The sequence below is a fragment of the Pelobates fuscus genome, chromosome 11, assembly GCF_036172605.1.
Source record: "Pelobates fuscus isolate aPelFus1 chromosome 11, aPelFus1.pri, whole genome shotgun sequence".
Taxonomy (NCBI): Eukaryota; Metazoa; Chordata; class Amphibia; order Anura; family Pelobatidae; genus Pelobates; species Pelobates fuscus.
In genome coordinates this window covers 16,372,592-16,398,427 of record NC_086327.1, presented here as the reverse complement: position 1 = coordinate 16,398,427, position 25,836 = coordinate 16,372,592, and the positions used below count along the sequence as shown (strand labels likewise).

Genomic DNA, 25,836 nt, shown 5'->3' with positions numbered 1-25,836 from the left:
GTGTGGGCAGTGACACTTTGAGCCACCCTCCCATACGCACACTGCCCTGCCAGGCCTTTCAATTTTGTTTTCAGCCTTAATTCATGAGGCACCGGTATGCCAGCAAGGGATTAACTGCTTCAGCCCTGTGGGAACACTGTAATCTAATCAAGAACGGCAAAGTTATAATTACATATAGAGAAACACAGCATTCGCCCACTCCTGTCTACCCAATATAACACTAACAGGTGTACCTAGCACTTTACATGTTATAATGGAAAGTGGCTCAGCGGTTTCTGTAGTTATACAGTGTATGTATATTCTATTTTTATAGCACTAACAGGTGTACTCAGTGTTTAACAGGTTACATTACAGTGGAGGGAGGTACAGTAGGTACACAGTGTATGTATGTTTTCTTTATATAGCACTAACAGGTGTACTCAGCACATTAAAGGTTACATTAACCCCTTAAGGACCAAACTTCTGGAATAAAAGGGAATCATGACGTGTCACACATGTCATGTGTCCTTAGGGGGTTAAAGGGACACTATAGTCACCAGAACCACTACAGCTTATTGTGTTTATTCTGGTGAGTAGAATCATTCACGTTAAGCTTTTTGCAGTAAACACTGTTTTTTTCTGAGAAAATGCAGTTTTTACATTACAGCCTAGGAATACCTCCACTGTTCACTCCTCAGATGGCTACTCGAGGTGCTTCCTGGGCCAGGGCTGCACATTGTGCAGTACTGCCATTCAGTATTTCCTCCCTCTGCATGCAGACACTGAACTTTCCTCATAGAGATGCATTGATTCAATTCATCTCTATGAGGAGATGATGATTGGCCAGGGCTGTGTTTGACTTGTGCTGGTTTTGCCACTGATCTGCCTCCTTGACAAGCTTTTCTATGTGAAAGCATTGTGATTGGCTTTTGATCAACACATCTGAGAATGTCAGCCAAGCAGTCAGATCAGGGGCAGAGCCAGCAGCAACAGACTGGAATAAAAGTATGATTTTACTATATTTAGGGGGGGGCAAGGAGGGCTAGGGGGCTAAATGGTTCTTTTAACACTATAGTGTCAGGAATAAAAATTTGTGTTCCAGACCCTATAGTGTTCCTTTAATGTAAGGGAGGTACAGTAGTTAAACAGTAAAATATATATTTGAATTATATAGTGAAAACAGGTGTACTTATCACTTTACAGGTTACATCACACTCTACGGGCTATATTACAGCAGAGGGGAATATAGTAGCGCAGCATATGTATATTTAAATAACACTAACAGGAAGATAGATTTTTAAAGAGGAATTGTTACTCCTTGAGAAATTGCAGCATTATATAAAAATCACATAGAACTTGTGTTATTTATTTATTTATGTGATGCTCTTTTTTTAATTAAATTTGAAAGATTCAAGTAATGGCATCGTATACATATTTTTTTTCAATATAAAGGATTAGTAAACATAATATTAAAAATAATTCAAAGTAATGGTAAACATCTGTTCTAGTCAGATAACAGGGTTTCGATTGGTAAATGCCGACTATCCAGGTTTAAACACAGGCTAGCCCTTTTACAGGTAGACATTTTTCGAGATTTTAGAACTGTAGAAGTAAGTGTTGTTTTATGGGAAAGAAAATATAATTGGTGGAGTTCAGAAGGGCCTTAGGCAGACATACTGTGAGCTTGTTTGTGCAGGACCCTTTTCTCCAGATGCTCCTACACGTTTTGTAACAATTAAATGCTTGTCTTGTTTCCTATTGTACAGCGCTCCAGAATATGTTGGCGCCATAGAAGTAATTGTTATTGCAGTTGATAATCATGGTATTAATGTGAACCAACGAGTAGGAAGTTGTTATAGTGCAAACAGGAGGGCATCCAGAAAAGCTAGCAAATTTCGGATTTAGAAAGGAGAATGGGACAATGTAACAATGAGCTATAGACAGACAGATAAAAATGTGTGTGTGCGTGTATAAATATACATAGAAATGTGTGTTTATAACTATACATATTGCATCAATAGGCCGTCATTAACAATATAAACTGTCATAGTTCATACCTGCTTTCCTGTTTCAATAACTGCAACCTTAGGATTCTGTTCGATCTCAGACACCATTTTATTTCACTTACTGTAGTAATATGTCTTCACACGAGCGCCTCTGAAATCCGTTAAATCCCACAAGCTAGATGCTGATATTGCGAGGTCGTAAACATGCTAATTTCTCACCACAAGAGCTGTTTCATGGTGGCATTTTCCAGCGGCATGTGAATAACGACCCCAATCCGGCGCACTGCCCCGCATATCCCACTGTATAAAACCATACATCAATTTTATTCAATCTCTTTAAAACACATGAATATTTCACACACAGAAATGCAAATATTTTCCATTCGGTAACAGACCGGTATTAAAGTTTGGGTGCAGGAAGATGAGGTATGAATATAGACTCCTGCAACTTCACGCAAACAGAATATTACTGCTACTAAATGCGAGGTATTTGCATTTCTATATCTAAAATATTTATGTATTTGAAGCAGATTGAAAAAAAAAAATCTGACATATGGTTTTATATGAGATGCAAGAAAAGTCTATTGCATCTGGTAACTTATTTACATGCACACAAACATATATTTACAGTATTTTCCAGAGTATATGTACTTCTCCCCGGCAAATATAAATAGACTATCTTGTAGATAGGAGAAATTTGTAGAACCAAATTATAATCGGCATTGAAACGATGTATCAAGCTAAGTATCACTTATACAATCCTGAGTCATAAGGTATCTAAATTAGCTTTGTTTTAAAAGTATATCATGTACAGAAATGTATTAACTAGGTTTTTGATATGTTAGATGTGCCATTATGATTAGTTCTGGTCATGAAGATTTTTTAAAGGGACGGTATAACTGTCATGGTACACAATTGTAAGTGAAAGGAAAGTGCATAAAAATTAAGAATAGTTATAAAATGTATGAATTAGAAGCAAAACCTATTTGAAAATGTAATCCCTTTTCTCTGCTATCAATCAATTCTCAGCCTTGAGAAGTAAGACACTGGCATAGACCTGTAAGGTGAAAATGAGTAACAGAGATTTCTAGGAGAACCCTCAAAGAGGTGGTTCTCCTGCCCTCTTTCAAAGTGACTACGGGACATGCACTGTAGTTGATGTCATATTCCTGTAGTGCACACATTTCTCAGAGGAATATAAAAATAGAATAGCAGCTATCACTCATCCCTGCATGTGACTTGCACAGCCTTCCTAAACACTTCCTGTAAATAGTCATCTAATGTTTACATTTCCTTTATTGCAAATTCTGTTTAATTTAGAATGTCTTATCTCCTGCTCTGTTAAAACTTTGCTAGACCCTGCAGCAGCCTCCTGTACGTAATTAAAGTTTAATTCACACAGCAGGATATAAAAACTCATAAAGTTACATCTGATTGAAAATGGAACCATTTTGTTTTCATGTAGGCTGTGTCAGTCACAGCCAGGAAAGGTGTTAGGGCTGTATAAACAGAAACAAAAGTGATTTAACTCCTAAATGTCAGAGAATTGAGCAGTAAGACTTCAGGGGCAGTTTTAGAGTGTGCACAACACAGCTTCTCTTTTACGTATTACTTTAATAAGAATACTCTGAGGAAGTCCTATATTGGATAAAACATATAGGAGCTATTTTTTTTTTTTATTTGTATGTTTTTAATTCATGTTGGATTGGAAAATAAAGTCATATTTGGGATACCTACCCTGAGGCCAGGATCATTATCCCTGATGTAGAATCCATAAGAGGAAATCCTTTGATAACCCCCAGATATCTAAGGACCACCAGCGGTGATGTCACTGTGGGGGAACTTTGCAAATTCGACAAAGTCCCCAGATGATGACAGTGCGCTTTAAATCTTTATTCTGATTAGCTCTATCAACCTACCTGCCTATCTATCTACCTATCTGTTGTGCAATCATACCACATAAAATACAATGTTAGGATTTAAACTGGGTGCCATAAAGAGGCTCAAACTGCATATCAATTAAATGGTTACTGCAAACAGTATGGAAAGAGTTAAATATATGGTTTAACAATTTCACTACCAGAACAGCCAGGAGCCATTCATTAAATGAAAGAGATATTATAACTGCATCTCTATCCAGAGGGAAGGCAGTGAAGCAAATAGCAGCTTTATATGTTATGTGAAAAATACTGTCATAGTAGAATTACAGGCCCTCCGGCAGCGAAGAGGTGAAACAGCATTAAATGGTTATAATTTCAGCAGAGAATAGCCACAAGGGAGCAGAGATTGAATGGGCCACGGATTCATACCCTGGAAGAACAAATGTGTGACACTGTGTGCTAATAAAGTTTGTTGGCATTTCCAAACATCCCATAAGGTGTGCATCAATCCAGTCGCCACTGTACAACACTTCAGTATGTGTGGGTGCATTATAAATAGAATGAATGTTAAAATAAATTAACAAGGCACAAAATGCAGACACACACACACACACACACACACATATATATATATAAACAATTGCAGCTCAACATTAGAAAAGATTAATTGTCCCTGTGGATCCCTTTGCCTCTAATCCATTTAATCAAGCAAATCTTTTCCTGTGGGAAATATCCCATCTGTACGGTGTATTGTCACCTTTTCTGTGCTAAAAAGCCAAGCATAATTTTAGTAAATAGTCTCAAGGCATGAAGAGCCTTAAAGTGTTTAAAGTTTGAGGTACACAGTGGTTAATTTATACCTAACACTGAATTACAGTGAATTTATTTAACTATAATGGCCTGAAATGTTAAAATCTGTTATCTGTGTTACACGATTCCCAGTTTATTGAATAACTATCAATATACGGTAGTTTTGTAAGCCCCTCCAGTACATGTTTGTTAGGGGGGGGGGGGGTCACAAAATGACAATCGGGCACAATATTCTTGGTTTATGGAAAGTAATATATATATTTGTTTTTCATGTCAGTATACACAAATATTTATCGAATGAAAAATGGAAAATATCTTGCTGAGCATGTTTATCAGACTCAATTAGTTAAAGAGCAGAATGTTTATTTCTCAAAATTGTGGAACGTGTGCTCAAGGGGTTAAGCTATGAATATGCTGTCTGTGTATCCATGTGATGTGGATACAACAGGTTACTAAACTGGACTGTCTAAACCAGGGCTGAGCAAACTCTAGACTCCCAGGTGTTGTAGAACTTTAACTGTCAAGATGCTTTGCCAGTCTATAGAACGGCAAAGCATCGTGGATGTTGCAGTCCTACAACATCAGGGGATCCACTCTTTACCTAGCCCGAGTTCAAACTTACTTTCATTGCTCTGATTTCATAAAATGGCACTCTGAGATCCAATACAAATTTAATGTACGTAGCCTCATAAATATGCAATATTTTTGGTATGCTCAATATTTATAAATTTTGCATAAAAAAAATAAATAAAAATGTTAGCAGAAAGTTGCACCATAAGCCTGCCTCTTTAGCCACGCCCCTCACTTCAGGAAAAATTGCTTCCTTATCAGTATGTACACAGCTCAGCCACCGACAGTACTGAGTGATGTGAACTACAAAACAACTTGTATTATAAGGAGAGGGCACCCACAGAGACATATAGTAAGGATATCACTACCTGTTTGTAGTTTCTCTGACTGTCTGCAGCCAGGTTGTAAATTAAAAGCCACTCACTCAGTGCTGCTATGGCTGAGCCATGTGCATACATTTGATAAGGAAGTCTTTCTGGCATGAGGGGGTGTGGATTTTAGCATGCAAAAAAATGTAAATCAGCATATTAATGAGGAGAGCATCTTTCAAATGCAATAATGTTGTACTGGTGCCCAGAGTGTCCCATTAAACAATACTTACATTTTGCATTTCAGAGCTGGTCTTGACTTGCTAAGAAGAAGAGGCAGTCTCTTGCAAGAATTCCAGTTAGACAGTCAAAAAAAATAATATATATATATATATATATAATGAAAATTGCACACCAGGCCTACGAATAATTAAACATTCACTTCATTACTCTTTGTATAATATCCACACAAGGCGATTAATAATTTGCATAGTTATTTTATAATACACACAAGGTTTATATGTCCTTGATTTATTCATTAGCTGATGTTTATTTATTTTAAATTCTTGTTTTTAATTTTTATATTTTTTTCATTTACATCTTTGTTTTTCTTTCCCCACCGTACACCATTTCTTTTTTGTTAATTATGTGTTTGCGAGTGTTCCTCTAGATTGTAAATTCACTTTAAAAGGTTCTTCATTATACCTTGTCCCTATTCGCCTAATTGTGTTTGCCTCGAGTTACATACATGCTTTATTCTGTGTTAACATTGCACAGCATTATGAAATATGTTACCATTCTTGGAATATTAATCATGACATGGGTGCGTTATACAAAAGTTTGAATTGGGGCTCCATATGGGTTGATCTACTTGAATACTGACCTCGGTAACGTATCTACATAAGAAGAACAACGGAAGCCATTGATATTTATATATGAAACACATACCAACTGCTAACACGAGTTCAGTATAATAACCTCCTCTTATGGCTTTAGCAATCTTTGCAAAGATCTTTTACAGACTGCTCGTCCACTGTTACTGTCATTTAGATGGCATTTAAAGGTTAATAGCGGCAAGTTTTGAAGGCGTAATGAAATGAATAACACAGTACTGCCAAGTGTCTGAACAGACTGGGGTTTGTCCTAAATTGATTATAGGACTACACAAAACATTCTATCTACATAATCAATGTTCACACACTCATAACTAACATGTCTCGCTCACTGAGCTGTAGGCAGATATTAAGTGTAATAATAATAATAATTAACACAAACGTCTACCATTAGGGTGAGATCCCGCGAGGCTGTTTGTAAGATTCGCACCCTTGACCGAAATTTGAAAATACTTAAGGAGTTATTAATTAAAAAGTAAACTGATTGCAAGATTCGATTGGAAACATAACTGAGCCGCATAGTTCTGTAGTTTGACTGCTTTGGTTTAAATGTTGCAATTTGGTTTTAAGTTTCGCATAATCGTTTTGCTTTGCTCTCTTGGTTCGGTTCCTGGATAAACATTCGGTAGAGTCGAACCAACATTTGACCGAATTTTGTGTTTCTCAAATTTTTTTCTACATTTGAAAAAAATGGATTCAGCAGAACTAATATTTCTCAGCGTGCAGAAATCTATTGACAGATTCTGGGAACCTAATGAATTCTGATGACAATGACTACAGAGGTTTTTTTTTTTTTTTTTTCTTAAGCCCATATCAGCCCCTAAACATGTCCTGTTCATAGAACTCCGGTTGAGATTGATGGGAGTAAGTTCGAGAACAGCAGACAATCAATGTTTTGCTTTAGGGCATCTGTTCTGCAAAGTAATTCCACATGTTCGTCTGTTAGTGGATAGTAACTGTATTCTGTGACTTACAATTGTTCAACTTTTTCCTTGTTATAAAAAAATGCCATATTCCCCAAAGTATTTTAGTCATCGATAAAGCTTTTTTCCTGAGGAAAGAATAGTAAAGAATGAGAAGGTTTGTTCTCAGTGAACAGGGACCCTGGAGATTGACCAGACATCGTCTCAAGAAGCAATCTGAAAAATTGTATATTTTCACTTTTGATGTCTTATATACCTAAAATAAGGGCAGGAATTAGAACAGGGAGATACTCCGACCAATAGACTACCCATTGTTTCAAGATTCACATATTATGCTTTCTCTGTCGTGGGAAATGTAATCAAGAAACTCATCCCAGCACCATCTGGTCCATTGAAAAGCAGCCAGTGTATATCATACCGGTACATAGCAAGACAGAGGGACCCAGAGGAACTCTGATACATATTACTGCATGAGAGTAATGCATAGAGACAGAACCACTGCTCTGCTGTACCGTAACACTGTAACACAAACTGCGTAATACACAACACTATCACACACTGCACCATTACACTGCTGTAACACACTGCACTGTAACACAAACTGTGTAATACACCACACTATCACACACTGCACCATTACACACTGCTGTAACACACTGCACTGTAACACAAACTGCGTAATACACCACACTATCACACACTGCACCATTACACACTGCTGTGACACACTGCACTGTAACACAAACTGCGTAATACACCACACTATCACACACTGCACCATTACACACTGCTGTAACACACTGCACTGTAACACAAACTGCGTAATACACCACACTATCACACACTGCACCATTACACACTGCTGTGACACACTGCACTGTAACACAAACTGCGTAATACACCACACTATCACACACTGCACCATTACACACTGCTGTAACACACTGCACTGTAACACAAACTGCGTAATACACCACACTATCACACACTGCACCATTACACACTGCTGTAACACACTGCACTGTAACACAAACTGCGTAATACACAACACTATCACACACTGCACCATTACACTGCTGTAACACACTGCACTGTAACACAAACTGCGTAATACACCACACTATCACACACTGCACCATTACACACTGCTGTGACACACTGCACTGTAACACAAACTGCGTAATACACCACACTATCACACACTGCACCATTACACACTGCTGTGACACACTGCACTGTAACACAAACTGCGTAATACACCACACTATCACACACTGCACCATTACACACTGCTGTGACACACTGCACTGTAACACAAACTGCGTAATACACAACACTATCACACACTGCACCATTACACTGCTGTAACACACTGCACTGTAACACAAACTGCGTAATACACCACACTATCACACACTGCACCATTACACACTGCTGTGACACACTGCACTGTAACACAAACTGCGTAATACACCACGCTATCACACACTGCACCATTACACACTGCTGTGACACACTGCACTGTAACACAAACTGCGTAATACACCACACTATCACACACTGCACCATTACACACTGCTGTAACACACTGCACTGTAACACAAACTGCGTAATACACCACACTATCACACACTGCACCATTACACACTGCTGTAACACACTGCACTGTAACACAAACTGCGTAATACACCACACTATCACACACTGCACCATTACACACTGCTGTAACACACTGCACTGTAACACAAACTGCGTAATACACCACACTATCACACACTGCACCATTACACACTGCTGTAACACACTGCACTGTAACACAAACTGTGTAATACACCACACTATCACACACTGCACCATTACACACTGCTGTGACACACTGCACTGTAACACAAACTGCGTAATACACCACACTATCACACACTGCACCATTACACACTGCTGTAACACACTGCACTGTAACACAAACTGCGTAATACACCACACTATCACACACTGCACCATTACACACTGCTGTGACACACTGCACTGTAACACAAACTGCGTAATACACCACGCTATCACACACTGCACCATTACACACTGCTGTGACACACTGCACTGTAACACAAACTGCGTAATACACCACACTATCACACACTGCACCATTACACACTGCTGTAACACACTGCACTGTAACACAAACTGCGTAATACACCACACTATCACACACTGCACCATTACACACTGCTGTGACACACTGCACTGTAACACAAACTGCGTAATACACCACGCTATCACACACTGCACCATTACACACTGCTGTGACACACTGCACTGTAACACAAACTGCGTAATACACCACACTATCACACACTGCACCATTACACACTGCTGTAACACACTGCACTGTAACACAAACTGCGTAATACACCACACTATCACACACTGCACCATTACACACTGCTGTGACACACTGCACTGTAACACAAACTGCGTAATACACCACGCTATCACACACTGCACCATTACACACTGCTGTGACACACTGCACTGTAACACAAACTGCGTAATACACCACACTATCACACACTGCACCATTACACACTGCTGTAACACACTGCACTGTAACACAAACTGCGTAATACACCACACTATCACACACTGCACCATTACACACTGCTGTAACACACTGCACTGTAACACAAACTGCGTAATACACCACACTATCACACACTGCACCATTACACACTGCTGTAACACACTGCACTGTAACACAAACTGCGTAATACACCACACTATCACACACTGCACCATTACACACTGCTGTAACACACTGCACTGTAACACAAACTGTGTAATACACCACACTATCACACACTGCACCATTACACACTGCTGTGACACACTGCACTGTAACACAAACTGCGTAATACACCACACTATCACACACTGCACCATTACACACTGCTGTAACACACTGCACTGTAACACAAACTGCGTAATACACCACACTATCACACACTGCACCATTACACACTGCTGTAACACACTGCACTGTAACACAAACTGCGTAATACACCACACTATCACACACTGCACCATTACACACTGCTGTGACACACTGCACTGTAACACAAACTGCGTAATACACCACGCTATCACACACTGCACCATTACACACTGCTGTGACACACTGCACTGTAACACAAACTGCGTAATACACCACACTATCACACACTGCACCATTACACACTGCTGTAACACACTGCACTGTAACACAAACTGCGTAATACACCACACTATCACACACTGCACCATTACACACTGCTGTGACACACTGCACTGTAACACAAACTGCGTAATACACCACGCTATCACACACTGCACCATTACACACTGCTGTGACACACTGCACTGTAACACAAACTGCGTAATACACCACACTATCACACACTGCACCATTACACACTGCTGTAACACACTGCACTGTAACACAAACTGCGTAATACACCACACTATCACACACTGCACCATTACACACTGCTGTAACACACTGCACTGTAACACAAACTGCGTAATACACAACACTATCACACACTGCACCATTACACTGCTGTAACACACTGCACTGTAACACAAACTGCGTAATACACCACACTATCACACACTGCACCATTACACACTGCTGTGACACACTGCACTGTAACACAAACTGCGTAATACACCACACTATCACACACTGCACCATTACACACTGCTGTGACACACTGCACTGTAACACAAACTGCGTAATACACAACACTATCACACACTGCACCATTACACTGCTGTAACACACTGCACTGTAACACAAACTGCGTAATACACCACACTATCACACACTGCACCATTACACACTGCTGTGACACACTGCACTGTAACACAAACTGCGTAATACACCACGCTATCACACACTGCACCATTACACACTGCTGTGACACACTGCACTGTAACACAAACTGCGTAATACACCACACTATCACACACTGCACCATTACACACTGCTGTAACACTCTGCACTGTAACACAAACTGCGTAATACACCACACTATCACACACTGCACCATTACACACTGCTGTAACACACTGCACTGTAACACAAACTGCGTAATACACCACACTATCACACACTGCACCATTACACACTGCTGTAACACACTGCACTGTAACACAAACTGCGTAATACACCACACTATCACACACTGCACCATTACACACTGCTGTAACACACTGCACTGTAACACAAACTGTGTAATACACCACACTATCACACACTGCACCATTACACACTGCTGTGACACACTGCACTGTAACACAAACTGCGTAATACACCACACTATCACACACTGCACCATTACACACTGCTGTAACACACTGCACTGTAACACAAACTGCGTAATACACCACACTATCACACACTGCACCATTACACACTGCTGTAACACACTGCACTGTAACACAAACTGCGTAATACACCACACTATCACACACTGCACCATTACACACTGCTGTGACACACTGCACTGTAACACAAACTGTGTAATACACCACACTATCACACACTGCACCATTACACACTGCTGTAACACACTGCACTGTAACACAAACTGCACAATACACCACACTATCACACACTGCACCATTACACACTGCTGTAACACACTGCACTGTAACACAAACTGCGCAATACACCACGCTATCACACACTGCACCATTACACACTGCTGTGACACACTGCACTGTAACACAAACTGCGTAATACACAACACTATCACACACTGCACCATTACACACTGCTGTAACACACTGCACTGTAACACAAACTGTGTAATACACCACGCTATCACACACTGCACCATTACACACTGCTGTAACACACTGCACTGTAACACAAACTGCGTAATACACCACACTATCACACACTGCACCATTACACACTGCTGTAACACACTGCACTGTAACACAAACTGCGTAATACACCACACTATCACACACTGCACCATTACACACTGCTGTAACACACTGCACTGTAACACAAACTGCGTAATACACCACACTATCACACACTGCACCATTACACACTGCTGTAACACACTGCACTGTAACACAAACTGCGTAATACACCACACTATCACACACTGCACCATTACACACTGCTGTAACACACTGCACTGTAACACAAACTGTGTAATACACCACACTATCACACACTGCACCATTACACACTGCTGTGACACACTGCACTGTAACACAAACTGCGTAATACACCACACTATCACACACTGCACCATTACACACTGCTGTAACACACTGCACTGTAACACAAACTGCGTAATACACCACACTATCACACACTGCACCATTACACACTGCTGTAACACACTGCACTGTAACACAAACTGCGTAATACACCACACTATCACACACTGCACCATTACACACTGCTGTGACACACTGCACTGTAACACAAACTGTGTAATACACCACACTATCACACACTGCACCATTACACACTGCTGTAACACACTGCACTGTAACACAAACTGCACAATACACCACACTATCACACACTGCACCATTACACACTGCTGTAACACACTGCACTGTAACACAAACTGCGCAATACACCACGCTATCACACACTGCACCATTACACACTGCTGTGACACACTGCACTGTAACACAAACTGCGTAATACACAACACTATCACACACTGCACCATTACACACTGCTGTAACACACTGCACTGTAACACAAACTGTGTAATACACCACGCTATCACACACTGCACCATTACACACTGCTGTAACACACTGCACTGTAACACAAACTGCGTAATACACCACACTATCACACACTGCACCATTACACACTGCTGTAACACACTGCACTGTAACACAAACTGCGTAATACACCACACTATCACACACTGCACCATTACACACTGCTGTAACACACTGCACTGTAACACAAACTGCGTAATACACCACACTATCACACACTGCACCATTACACACTGCTGTGACACACTGCACTGTAACACAAACTGCGCAATACACCACGCTATCACACACTGCACCATTACACACTGCTGTAACACACTGCACTGTAACACAAACTGCGTAATACACCACACTATCACACACTGCACCATTACACACTGCTGTAACACACTGCACTGTAACACAAACTGCACAATACACCACACTATCACACACTGCACCATTACCCACTGCTGTAACACACTGCACTGTAACACAAACTGCGCAATACACCACACTATCACACACTGCACCATTACACACTGCTGTAACACACTGCACTGTAACACAAACTGCGTAATACACAACACTATCACACACTGCACCATTACACACTGCTGTAACACACTGCACTGTAACACAAACTGCGCAATACACCACACTATCACACACTGCACCATTACCCACTGCTGTAACACACTGCACTGTAACACAAACTGCGCAATACACCACACTATCACACACTGCACCATTACACACTGCTGTAACACACTGCACTGTAACACAAACTGCGTAATACACCACACTATCACACACTGCACCATTACACACTGCTGTAACACACTGCACTGTAACACAAACTGTGTAATACACCACACTATCACACACTGCACCATTACACACTGCTGTGACACACTGCACTGTAACACAAACTGTGTAATACACCACACTATCACACACTGCACCATTACACACTGCTGTAACACACTGCACTGTAACACAAACTGCGTAATACACCACACTATCACACACTGCACCATTACACACTGCTGTAACACACTGCACTGTAACACAAACTGCGTAATACACCACACTATCACACACTGCACCATTACACACTGCTGTAACACACTGCACTGTAACACAAACTGCGTAATACACCACACTATCACACACTGCACCATTACACACTGCTGTAACACACTGCACTGTAACACAAACTGTGTAATACACCACACTATCACACACTGCACCATTACACACTGCTGTGACACACTGCACTGTAACACAAACTGCGTAATACACCACACTATCACACACTGCACCATTACACACTGCTGTAACACACTGCACTGTAACACAAACTGCGTAATACACCACACTATCACACACTGCACCATTACACACTGCTGTAACACACTGCACTGTAACACAAACTGCGTAATACACCACACTATCACACACTGCACCTTTACACACTGCTGTAACACACTGCACTGTAACACAAACTGCGTAATACACCACACTATCACACACTGCACCATTACACACTGCTGTAACACACTGCACTGTAACACAAACTGCGTAATACACCACACTATCACACACTGCACCATTACACACTGCTGTGACACACTGCACTGTAACACAAACTGTGTAATACACCACACTATCACACACTGCACCATTACACACTGCTGTAACACACTGCACTGTAACACAAACTGCACAATACACCACACTATCACACACTGCACCATTACACACTGCTGTAACACACTGCACTGTAACACAAACTGCGCAATACACCACGCTATCACACACTGCACCATTACACACTGCTGTGACACACTGCACTGTAACACAAACTGCGTAATACACAACACTATCACACACTGCACCATTACACACTGCTGTAACACACTGCACTGTAACACAAACTGTGTAATACACCACGCTATCACACACTGCACCATTACACACTGCTGTAACACACTGCACTGTAACACAAACTGCGTAATACACCACACTATCACACACTGCACCATTACACACTGCTGTAACACACTGCACTGTAACACAAACTGCGTAATACACCACACTATCACACACTGCACCATTACACACTGCTGTAACACACTGCACTGTAACACAAACTGCGTAATACACCACACTATCACACACTGCACCATTACACACTGCTGTGACACACTGCACTGTAACACAAACTGCGCAATACACCACGCTATCACACACTGCACCATTACACACTGCTGTAACACACTGCACTGTAACACAAACTGCGTAATACACCACACTATCACACACTGCACCATTACACACTGCTGTAACACACTGCACTGTAACACAAACTGCACAATACACCACACTATCACACACTGCACCATTACCCACTGCTGTAACACACTGCACTGTACCACAAACTGCGCAATACACCACACTATCACACACTGCACCATTACACACTGCTGTAACACACTGCACTGTAACACAAACTGCGTAATACACAACACTATCACACACTGCACCATTACACACTGCTGTAACACACTGCACTGTAACACAAACTGCGCAATACACCGCACTATCACACACTGCACCATTACCCACTGCTGTAACACACTGCACTGTAACACAAACTGCGCAATACACCACACTATCACACACTGCACCATTACACACTGCTGTAACACACTGCACTGTAACACAAACTGCGTAATACACCACACTATCACACACTGCACCATTACACACTGCTGTAACACACTGCACTGTAACACAAACTGTGTAATACACCACACTATCACACACTGCACCATTACACACTGCTGTGACACACTGCACTGTAACACAAACTGTGTAATACACCACACTATCACACACTGCACCATTACACACTGCTGTAACACACTGCACTGTAACACAAACTGCGTAATACACCACACTATCACACACTGCACCATTACACACTGCTGTAACACACTGCACTGTAACACAAACTGCGTAATACACCACACTATCACACACTGCACCATTACACACTGCTGTAACACACTGCACTGTAACACAAACTGCGTAATACACCACACTATCACACACTGCACCATTACACACTGCTGTAACACACTGCACTGTAACACAAACTGTGTAATACACCACACTATCACACACTGCACCATTACACACTGCTGTGACACACTGCACTGTAACACAAACTGCGTAATACACCACACTATCACACACTGCACCATTACACACTGCTGTAACACACTGCACTGTAACACAAACTGCGTAATACACCACACTATCACACACTGCACCATTACACACTGCTGTAACACACTGCACTGTAACACAAACTGCGTAATACACCACACTATCACACACTGCACCATTACACACTGCTGTAACACACTGCACTGTAACACAAACTGCGTAATACACCACACTATCACACACTGCACCATTACACACTGCTGTAACACACTGCACTGTAACACAAACTGCGTAATACACCACACTATCACACACTGCACCATTACACACTGCTGTGACACACTGCACTGTAACACAAACTGTGTAATACACCACACTATCACACACTGCACCATTACACACTGCTGTAACACACTGCACTGTAACACAAACTGCACAATACACCACACTATCACACACTGCACCATTACACACTGCTGTAACACACTGCACTGTAACACAAACTGCGCAATACACCACGCTATCACACACTGCACCATTACACACTGCTGTGACACACTGCACTGTAACACAAACTGCGTAATACACAACACTATCACACACTGCACCATTACACACTGCTGTAACACACTGCACTGTAACACAAACTGTGTAATACACCACGCTATCACACACTGCACCATTACACACTGCTGTAACACACTGCACTGTAACACAAACTGCGTAATACACCACACTATCACACACTGCACCATTACACACTGCTGTAACACACTGCACTGTAACACAAACTGCGTAATACACCACACTATCACACACTGCACCATTACACACTGCTGTAACACACTGCACTGTAACACAAACTGCGTAATACACCACACTATCACACACTGCACCATTACACACTGCTGTGACACACTGCACTGTAACACAAACTGCGCAATACACCACGCTATCACACACTGCACCATTACACACTGCTGTAACACACTGCACTGTAACACAAACTGCGTAATACACCACACTATCACACACTGCACCATTACACACTGCTGTAACACACTGCACTGTAACACAAGCTGCACAATACACCACACTATCACACACTGCACCATTACCCACTGCTGTAACACACTGCACTGTAACACAAACTGCGCAATACACCACACTATCACACACTGCACCATTACACACTGCTGTAACACACTGCACTGTAACACAAACTGCGTAATACACAACACTATCACACACTGCACCATTACACACTGCTGTAACACACTGCACTGTAACACAAACTGCGCAATACACCACACTATCACACACTGCACCATTACCCACTGCTGTAACACACTGCACTGTAACACAAACTGCGCAATACACCACACTATCACACACTGCACCATTACACACTGCTGTAACACACTGCACTGTAACACAAACTGCGTAATACACAACACTATCACAAACTGCACCATTACACACTGCTGTAACACCCTGCACTGTAACACAAACTGCGCAATACACCACGCTATCACACACTGCACCATTACACACTGCTGTAACACACTGCACTGTAACACAAACTGCGTAATACACCACACTATCACACACTGCACCATTACACACTGCTGTAACACACTGCACTGTAACACAAACTGCACAATACACCACACTATCACACACTGCACCATTACCCACTGCTGTAACACACTGCACTGTAACACAAACTGCGCAATACACCACACTATCACACACTGCACCATTGCACACTGCTGTAACACACTGCACTGTAACACAAACTGCGTATTACACCACACTATCACACACTGCACCATTACACACTGCTGTAACACACTGCACTGTAACACAAACTGCGTAATACACCACACTATCACACACTGCACCATTACACTGCTGTAACACACTGCACTGTAACACAAACTGTGTAATACACCACACTATCACACACTGCACCATTACACACTGCACTGTAACACAAACTGCGTAATGCACCACACTATCACACACTGCACCATTACACACTGCTGTAACACACTGCACTGTAACACAAACTGTGTAATACACCACACTATCACACACTGCATCATTACACACTGCACTGTAACACAAACTGCGTAATACACCACACTATCACACACTGCACCATTACACACTGCTGTAACACATTGCACTGTAACACAAACTGTGTAATACACAACACTATCACACACTGCACCATTACACACTGCACTGTAACACAAACTGCGTAATACACCACACTATCACACACTGCACCATTACACACTGCTGTAACATACTGCACTGTAACACAAACTGCATAATACACCACACTATCACAAACTGCTCCATTATACACTGCTGTAACACACTGCACTGTAACACAAACTGCGTAATACACCACACTATCACACACTGCACCATTACACACTGCACTGTAACACAAACTGCGTAATACACCACACTATCACACACTGCACCATTACACACTGCTGTAACACACTGCACTGTAACACAAACTGCATAATACACCACACTATCACAAACTGCTCCATTATACACTGCTGTAACACACTGCACTGTAACACAAACTGCGTAATACACCACACTATCACAAAGTGCTCCATTATACACTGCTGTAACACACTGCACTGTAACACAAACTGCGTAATACACCACACTATCACACACTGCTGTAACACACTGCACTGTAACACAAACTGAGTAATACACCACACTATCCCACACTGCACCATTACACACTGCTGTAACACACTGCACTGTAACACAAACTGCGTAATACACAACACTATCACACACTGCTCCATTATGCACTGCTATAACACACTGCACTGTAACACAAACTGCGTAACAAATTACACTATCACACACTGCACCATTATACACTGCTGTAACACACTGCACTGTAACACAAACTGCGTAACAAATTACACTATCACACACTGCACCATTACACACTGCTGTAACACACTGCACTGTAACACAAACTGCATAATACACAACACTATCACACACTGCACCATTACACACTGCTTTAACACACTGCACTGTAACACAAATTGCGTAATACACCACACTATCACACACTGCACCATTACACACTGCTGTAACACACTGCACTGTAACACAAACTGCGTAATACACCACACTATCACACACTGCACCATTACACACTGCTGTAACACACTGCACTGTAACACAAACTGCATAATACACAACACTATCACACACTGCACCATTTCACACTACTGTAACACACTGCACTGTAACACATACACCACATTATCACACACTGCATCATTACACACTGCTGTAACACACTGCACTGTAACACAAACTGCGTAATACACCACATTATCACACACTGCACCATTACACACTGCTGTAACACACTGCACTGTAACACAAACTGTGTAATACACCACATTATCACACACTGCACCATTACACACTGCTGTAACACACTGCACTGTAACACAAACTGCGTAATACACAACACTATCACACACTGCACCATTACACACTGCTGTAACACACTGCACTATCACAAACTGTGTAGCACACTAAACTATCACACACTGCACGACTGCACACTGCTTTAATACACTGCACTATCACACACTGTGAAGCACACTAAACTATCACACACTGCTGTAACACACTTCACTGTAACACAAACTGTGTAATGCACTACACTATCCCACCCTGCACCATTATACACTGCTGTAACAAACTGCACTATCACAAACTGTGTAGCACACTAAACTATCACACACTGCACGACTACACGCTGCTTTAACACACTGCACTATCACACACTGTGAAGCACACTAAACTATCGCACACTGCACGACTGCACACTGCTGTAACACACTGCACTGTAACACAAACTGTGTAATGCACTACACTATCCCACACTGCACCATTATACACTGCTGTAACACACTGCACTATCACAGACCGTGTAGCACACTAAACTATCACACACTGCACAATTACAAACTGCTGTAACACACTACACTATCACTCATTATGCTGTAACACACTTAACTATAACAAACTGTGTCATACTGCACCATTCCACACTGCACTATCACAAACAGTGTAACACACTACACTGTTACATACTGCTGTAACACATTACACTGTCACACCTTGTGTAACATACTACACTATCACACACTGCTGTACCACATTGTAACACACAGCTATATTGCGCAAAACTGTAACACACACAGAACAATCAAACACTGCTATAAGTACAGACTACTGTAACGCACACAACACAACCATGCAGCTGAACTACACGCTGCTGTAACAAACACAGCACAACTACACACTAGTGTTACACACACTGTGCCACTACACAATGGTATAACAATACTACACAGAGACAAAGAATCAGTATTTTACTTGAACGCCTATAGCACTACAATTATTTACATAGCGCCAACATATTCTGAAGCGCTGTACAATAGGTAAACAAGACAAACATTTAATTCTAATAAAACACAGATGACATGTGGAAACAGGTGAAGAGGGCCCTGCCCACGTTAGCTTACAATCTAAATGGATGAGGGACAAATACACAAAGGAAAGTGAAGGAATCAGTATGTACCTGAATAGGTGAGAGGAATTTTTAAGGAGGGAGTCCGGTAGATGGGAGGTGGCAGAGGAAGGTTGTAGGGGATGAGAAGCGAAAGGCACATGAGAGGCAAATTGATGTGGTCTTGGTGTAGTGTCCCTGTCACTTTAAACCTTCAATGGTGATTATTGTAGTTATTGAGATACTGCAATAATTTCCTTGTAGGGTTAACTCCACCTCTAGTGGCTATCTACCAGACAATGCTTAACTATGGGGTTGTCTTAATGCGATCTCCGCACATGCTCATCAGGTCCCACAATGTCGGGGAGGAGGAGCGAAGGCGGAGTAAGTGACAAAAGGGTTCAGGTAAGTGACAAAATGACTTTTAATCAAGAGCGGTGTGATATGAGAACCCTTGGGTCTAAGGTAATAGCTGTAGACTGTAGAGGGGCAATTCGGGAACTTTTCAGTCCAACAAGGGTCAATATAATTAAGGTAGGAGACAATGAGATCATGGACAATCATTTTGGCTGTGTCCTGAGTGAGAAAGGGACAAATGCAAAAAAAAAATGTTAAGGTAAAATTGACAAGATTTGGTGATAGATTTCATGTAAGGGGTGAAGGAAAGGTCAGTGTTAAAGAGCACACCAAAACAACGCATCTGCAGAGTAGACATCATGATCACACCGTTGACCTTAAGGGGACACAGATATGTCTTTAGAAGGAGGAACGACAAGGAGTTCATTTTAAGAGAGGAATTTAGGAATCGTGAACTCGAGTCAAAAACATAGATGTTGCTCTTTTTTTGCCATGTTTCATATCGATAAACCTCTCTTATCATTCTCTCTTCAACTTTTCAGTTGCCCCGTATTAGGAGGTCTGTGCTTGGCCTTTGTCGTTTCTGCTGTGGATGTTGCAGGAAGATGAAAGGATGTGGCATGTGTTGTCGGACCTGATGTGTTGCCAATGCCTGGACATTTTTATTATCACCTTCACTGAATAATCCATGGAATTTGAGGCTGGTAGACATTTATGCTTCCTATAAAACGCCTTCCATTCCATTACCCCCAATAAAGCACCTATAGACAAAATCATGAATGATTTAAATCAGCAATAGAAAAACATCTTCCTAAATCAAATGATCTTCTAGCTTATATCTCCCAGTCAGGTAACTCAACACATAAAAGTATCAAAATGATTTATCCCCACAACAAGAGATGATATCTCCTCTGATATTCAAGAAGATACCAACCTACGACGTAAATATCAAGGAGAAAGACCCCCACCAAAAAAAAAACACAGAGTGGATATCTCCTCCACTTAATAATGTTCAAGGAAATATTTGGACACCACCAGACAATCAATGGCTTGTTTTAAAGTTCCAGAGACATATCTCCTCATCATTGCAACAAAAAAATAATATTTTTACAGAATTATCCATTCTTCTATGAACTGTACCAATTAAATTTACCTATCAAATCATCCACATGAAGCCATTTATGAAGAAAAGTTTGAAAGCATCATTAGTCGTAGGGGAAATATAAATACAAATACAATTTGTGTTAATATGTTACCAAACCAGTTTATATCCAGATTGCCTATAAATCAAGTCATTGTGCCCCATTTGTTATCACTTTATATTTTATTATGCCCAAGTTTTCTGTTTTCCTCAGTGTGTATAATCTTATTGTATATGGTACTTAGGTCGGTTTATTTGTTTGAGAGAGCAGATTACCTCAGGAACACTATAACAGACATGTCACATAGCTTCTTTTTAAAGTATATTTGCTATCAATGCGTATTTGTCACCTTGGAGACTTTTTTCTTATTAAGTTTATTGTGTAAAACGTACATTACTCTCTGACTCTATTGTTCAAGAATTGTCTATCACTGCTCTGGAACGACCAGCAAAACAGACAAAATAAACAAGCTTTAGTTTTCAAATAGTATAACATTTTTGAGCTTTAATGTTTTGTGCTTTTACATGCAAATCCTGTCTAATTATTCAATTGTATATCCTGAACAAACATCCAATTTCCCAATTCCTTCATTTAAAGTTGTCTGGGACTATCAGCTTCTGTCAGTACCATGGTGTAAATAAAGTTATTCAAATTAGCTCAGAATAAATGCTCCCAGAGAAGTGAACATTTGACAAGGTATTTAACTGCATATATTGCCTAGAATTCTTTATTAGCTAAGCAGTAAATTAAAAATAAGTTAGCTATGTAGGAATATTTGAGAATATTTTAATGCTGATTTTTTTTTTCTCTACCTTTCCCTGTTTAGAGAATATACTCCTAGTGCTATGCATTTAAAATAATTATGTCAAACAGTGTGCATAAAATGCGTAGCCTTTATTTGATCAATGCTGCAACGGATCATCTGTTACCATAGCAGCTCTACTTCACCACTAGGGTTTCTGTTAAGGGGAAATTAGGGTCAGGAGGCTTAAGGATTGATGATCTCTGGTTCAATCGGATGCTTCCCTTAAGAGAAGTGTTGTGGACCTACTGCGAATGCCTATGAGAAGCATCAAACGCATTAGGCCAAACTTGAAGATCTCCTAAAATCGAAAAAGGCCCAGCAGGGTCCCAGGTAGGAGGGCAATGGTTTGCTCCATTACCAGGAAACTGGGCCAGGATACTACTGTCATCATAACCTCTACAGCAGACTTTGATACAGGGGAAATGCCTCTGACAGATGTCTGTCCAACAGAAAACGGCACTGTTTTACACTGTAAAAGAAAATAAGCTTGATCTGTGTAATGAAACCACTGCATTCATAGGTAGAGCTTTTTGTGCTTAGAGTAGATTATGCCTTTCAGGAGTGAGTACACTGCTGTGTTATAAACAGCACTGAAGGGCACTGCTTCGATCACCCACACATGGCTTTCCAATATTAACTCTGGAGTGCTCTGCTTTCTAAAAAACACTCGTACAGAGACTGAGAAGGCTCAAAATGCCAATGTCCTGCTTACAAATGCAGATTTATAGCAAACTCGTCAAATAAAATGCATAATTAAGATTTTTATAATAGCATTCAAATAAACTGAAAATGAATTTCTCCAGTGGAAGCACTTGAGTAACCTGTCTGCCCCAATAAAATACAGATTTCCATCTACGTGAAATGAAAACACTGACTATTCAAAACTAAATTAATTTTCATTATTTGTTTATGAATGATAATAGTCTTTGGTGCTCCCCTTGCAATATAGATTTAACTGCACCTTTGAAATATGTCCAGCAGTTTGAATAATATTTCCCAATATTTCTCATTGTATTTACCCACTCTCTTTGTGAGGACCGGGGAAATAATTACCTTTTTTTAATTCAACTGGTAGGAAACTGGTTTTGACCAGCAGCCTGCAGTACCCAGTTCTAGTGTCAACCCCCCAACCCATCCCCACCCCTTCCTCGTGCATACATTAATGGGATCATTAATCTCTGATGTATTTTTCTTTTGTTTTTATCATTCTGCAAAAATAAACTAAAAAACACTTTCCTCTGTAATGTATATATCCCTATAAATTGAGTGAATGAATTCTGAATTAGAACCCGCCTGAATCAATCTGAAATGGTCCTGAATACCTCCAAACAGTTCATAAGTAGCACCTCCTGCTCAGAAGTTGATCAGGAGTGGTGTCCCATATAAAATAAACTGGCCTGTTGACTACGGTGCTAGATTGTGGTCCACAAGGATTTATATGGTATTAATATATTCTCCGTTCCGTCTTCTCCAAACCTAAATCTACTTTTTGCCAGGTATGCTAAGATGTTGATACATGTAAATATGTAGACTGGTCCAAGGCAACATGCTCACTGATATAGCACTTTGGTTTTGCCATTCTCGCACCTAACATAGATCTTGCACAGATGCAAAACTCACTCACATAGTGAGGAGAAACATACAACTTTTCAGTAAACTCCGCAGAGCCCGTTTTTAACCCTTTCACTCCTGTTTAAGGCCGAGTAATCCATTACCCTCTTTTGAAGGGAAGCATTGAGACAGATGGTAATTTTAACAGCATAGAACAGAGCTTGGAATAATTTGTTTCCATACTCTATGATAAGTCATTAATAATGGTAGGCGTTAAAGTATTTCTTTTCAGATCTGGTATCAAACTACAATTCCCATGACCACTCACCAACTGCTGGATTCATATTTCATGAGCAGCAGGAGACAGATTATGGTTGCCTACCCCATATCTAAATGACAATATTGTATGACAAATTGAATCAAGATTGCTAAGGAAGAGCAGTTTGATCATATTATGGTCCTCACTAAGACGATTTCAAAAGCACAACAAATATCAGTTTTTAAAAGGTCAACACTATATATAAATGGGAATTTGTTGGCTTATCTATCCTCATCTTTTCTGTTCTCGGCGCCTCTTAATGTGAATTGCTTAGATATATCTCATTTTGCTCTTTTCTCTCCGACTGACACATGCAGGTATCTCTCACTCAAGGGACATCACTGAGGGGTAATAGCCATTAATACATATTAACAGTTATTCACATGAATGGTTGTTAATGAGCAATACTAACTGTCACCTAAATGTGAGTATATTTCAATGTGTCCTTATCTTGCATGACTGTCTTTGGTTCCATTGCTCTCAAGATACAAATATATCTCTTTACACTTGGACTCCTCATGATTACTTACCTATCTACTTGAAGGTACAGTGACGGGTTAATAGAATGTTATTTAAGTAAGCCTTTTTTTTAAGTAAGCTTTTTTTTCATGTCAAATTCCCTTCCAAAATCCTACATTTTGTATTTTTTATTTTCAGACTTGAAGTCAGAGGGTGACGGGTTCACATCCC

At 40.8% G+C, this 25,836-nt stretch overlaps 1 protein-coding gene across 1 annotated transcript in view; it reads left to right on the top strand.

Annotated features, from left to right (window-relative positions):
- Positions 1–21,989, top strand: part of LOC134577761 (hepcidin-like) — a 30,472-nt gene extending 8,483 nt beyond the window's left edge. The window contains exon 3 of the mRNA XM_063436635.1: positions 21,872–21,989. Within this exon, the coding sequence (XP_063292705.1) occupies positions 21,872–21,967 (96 nt within the window). The 3' untranslated portion in view covers positions 21,968–21,989. The remainder of the gene's footprint in view (positions 1–21,871) is intronic.
- Positions 21,990–25,836: the final 3,847 nt, after the last annotated feature.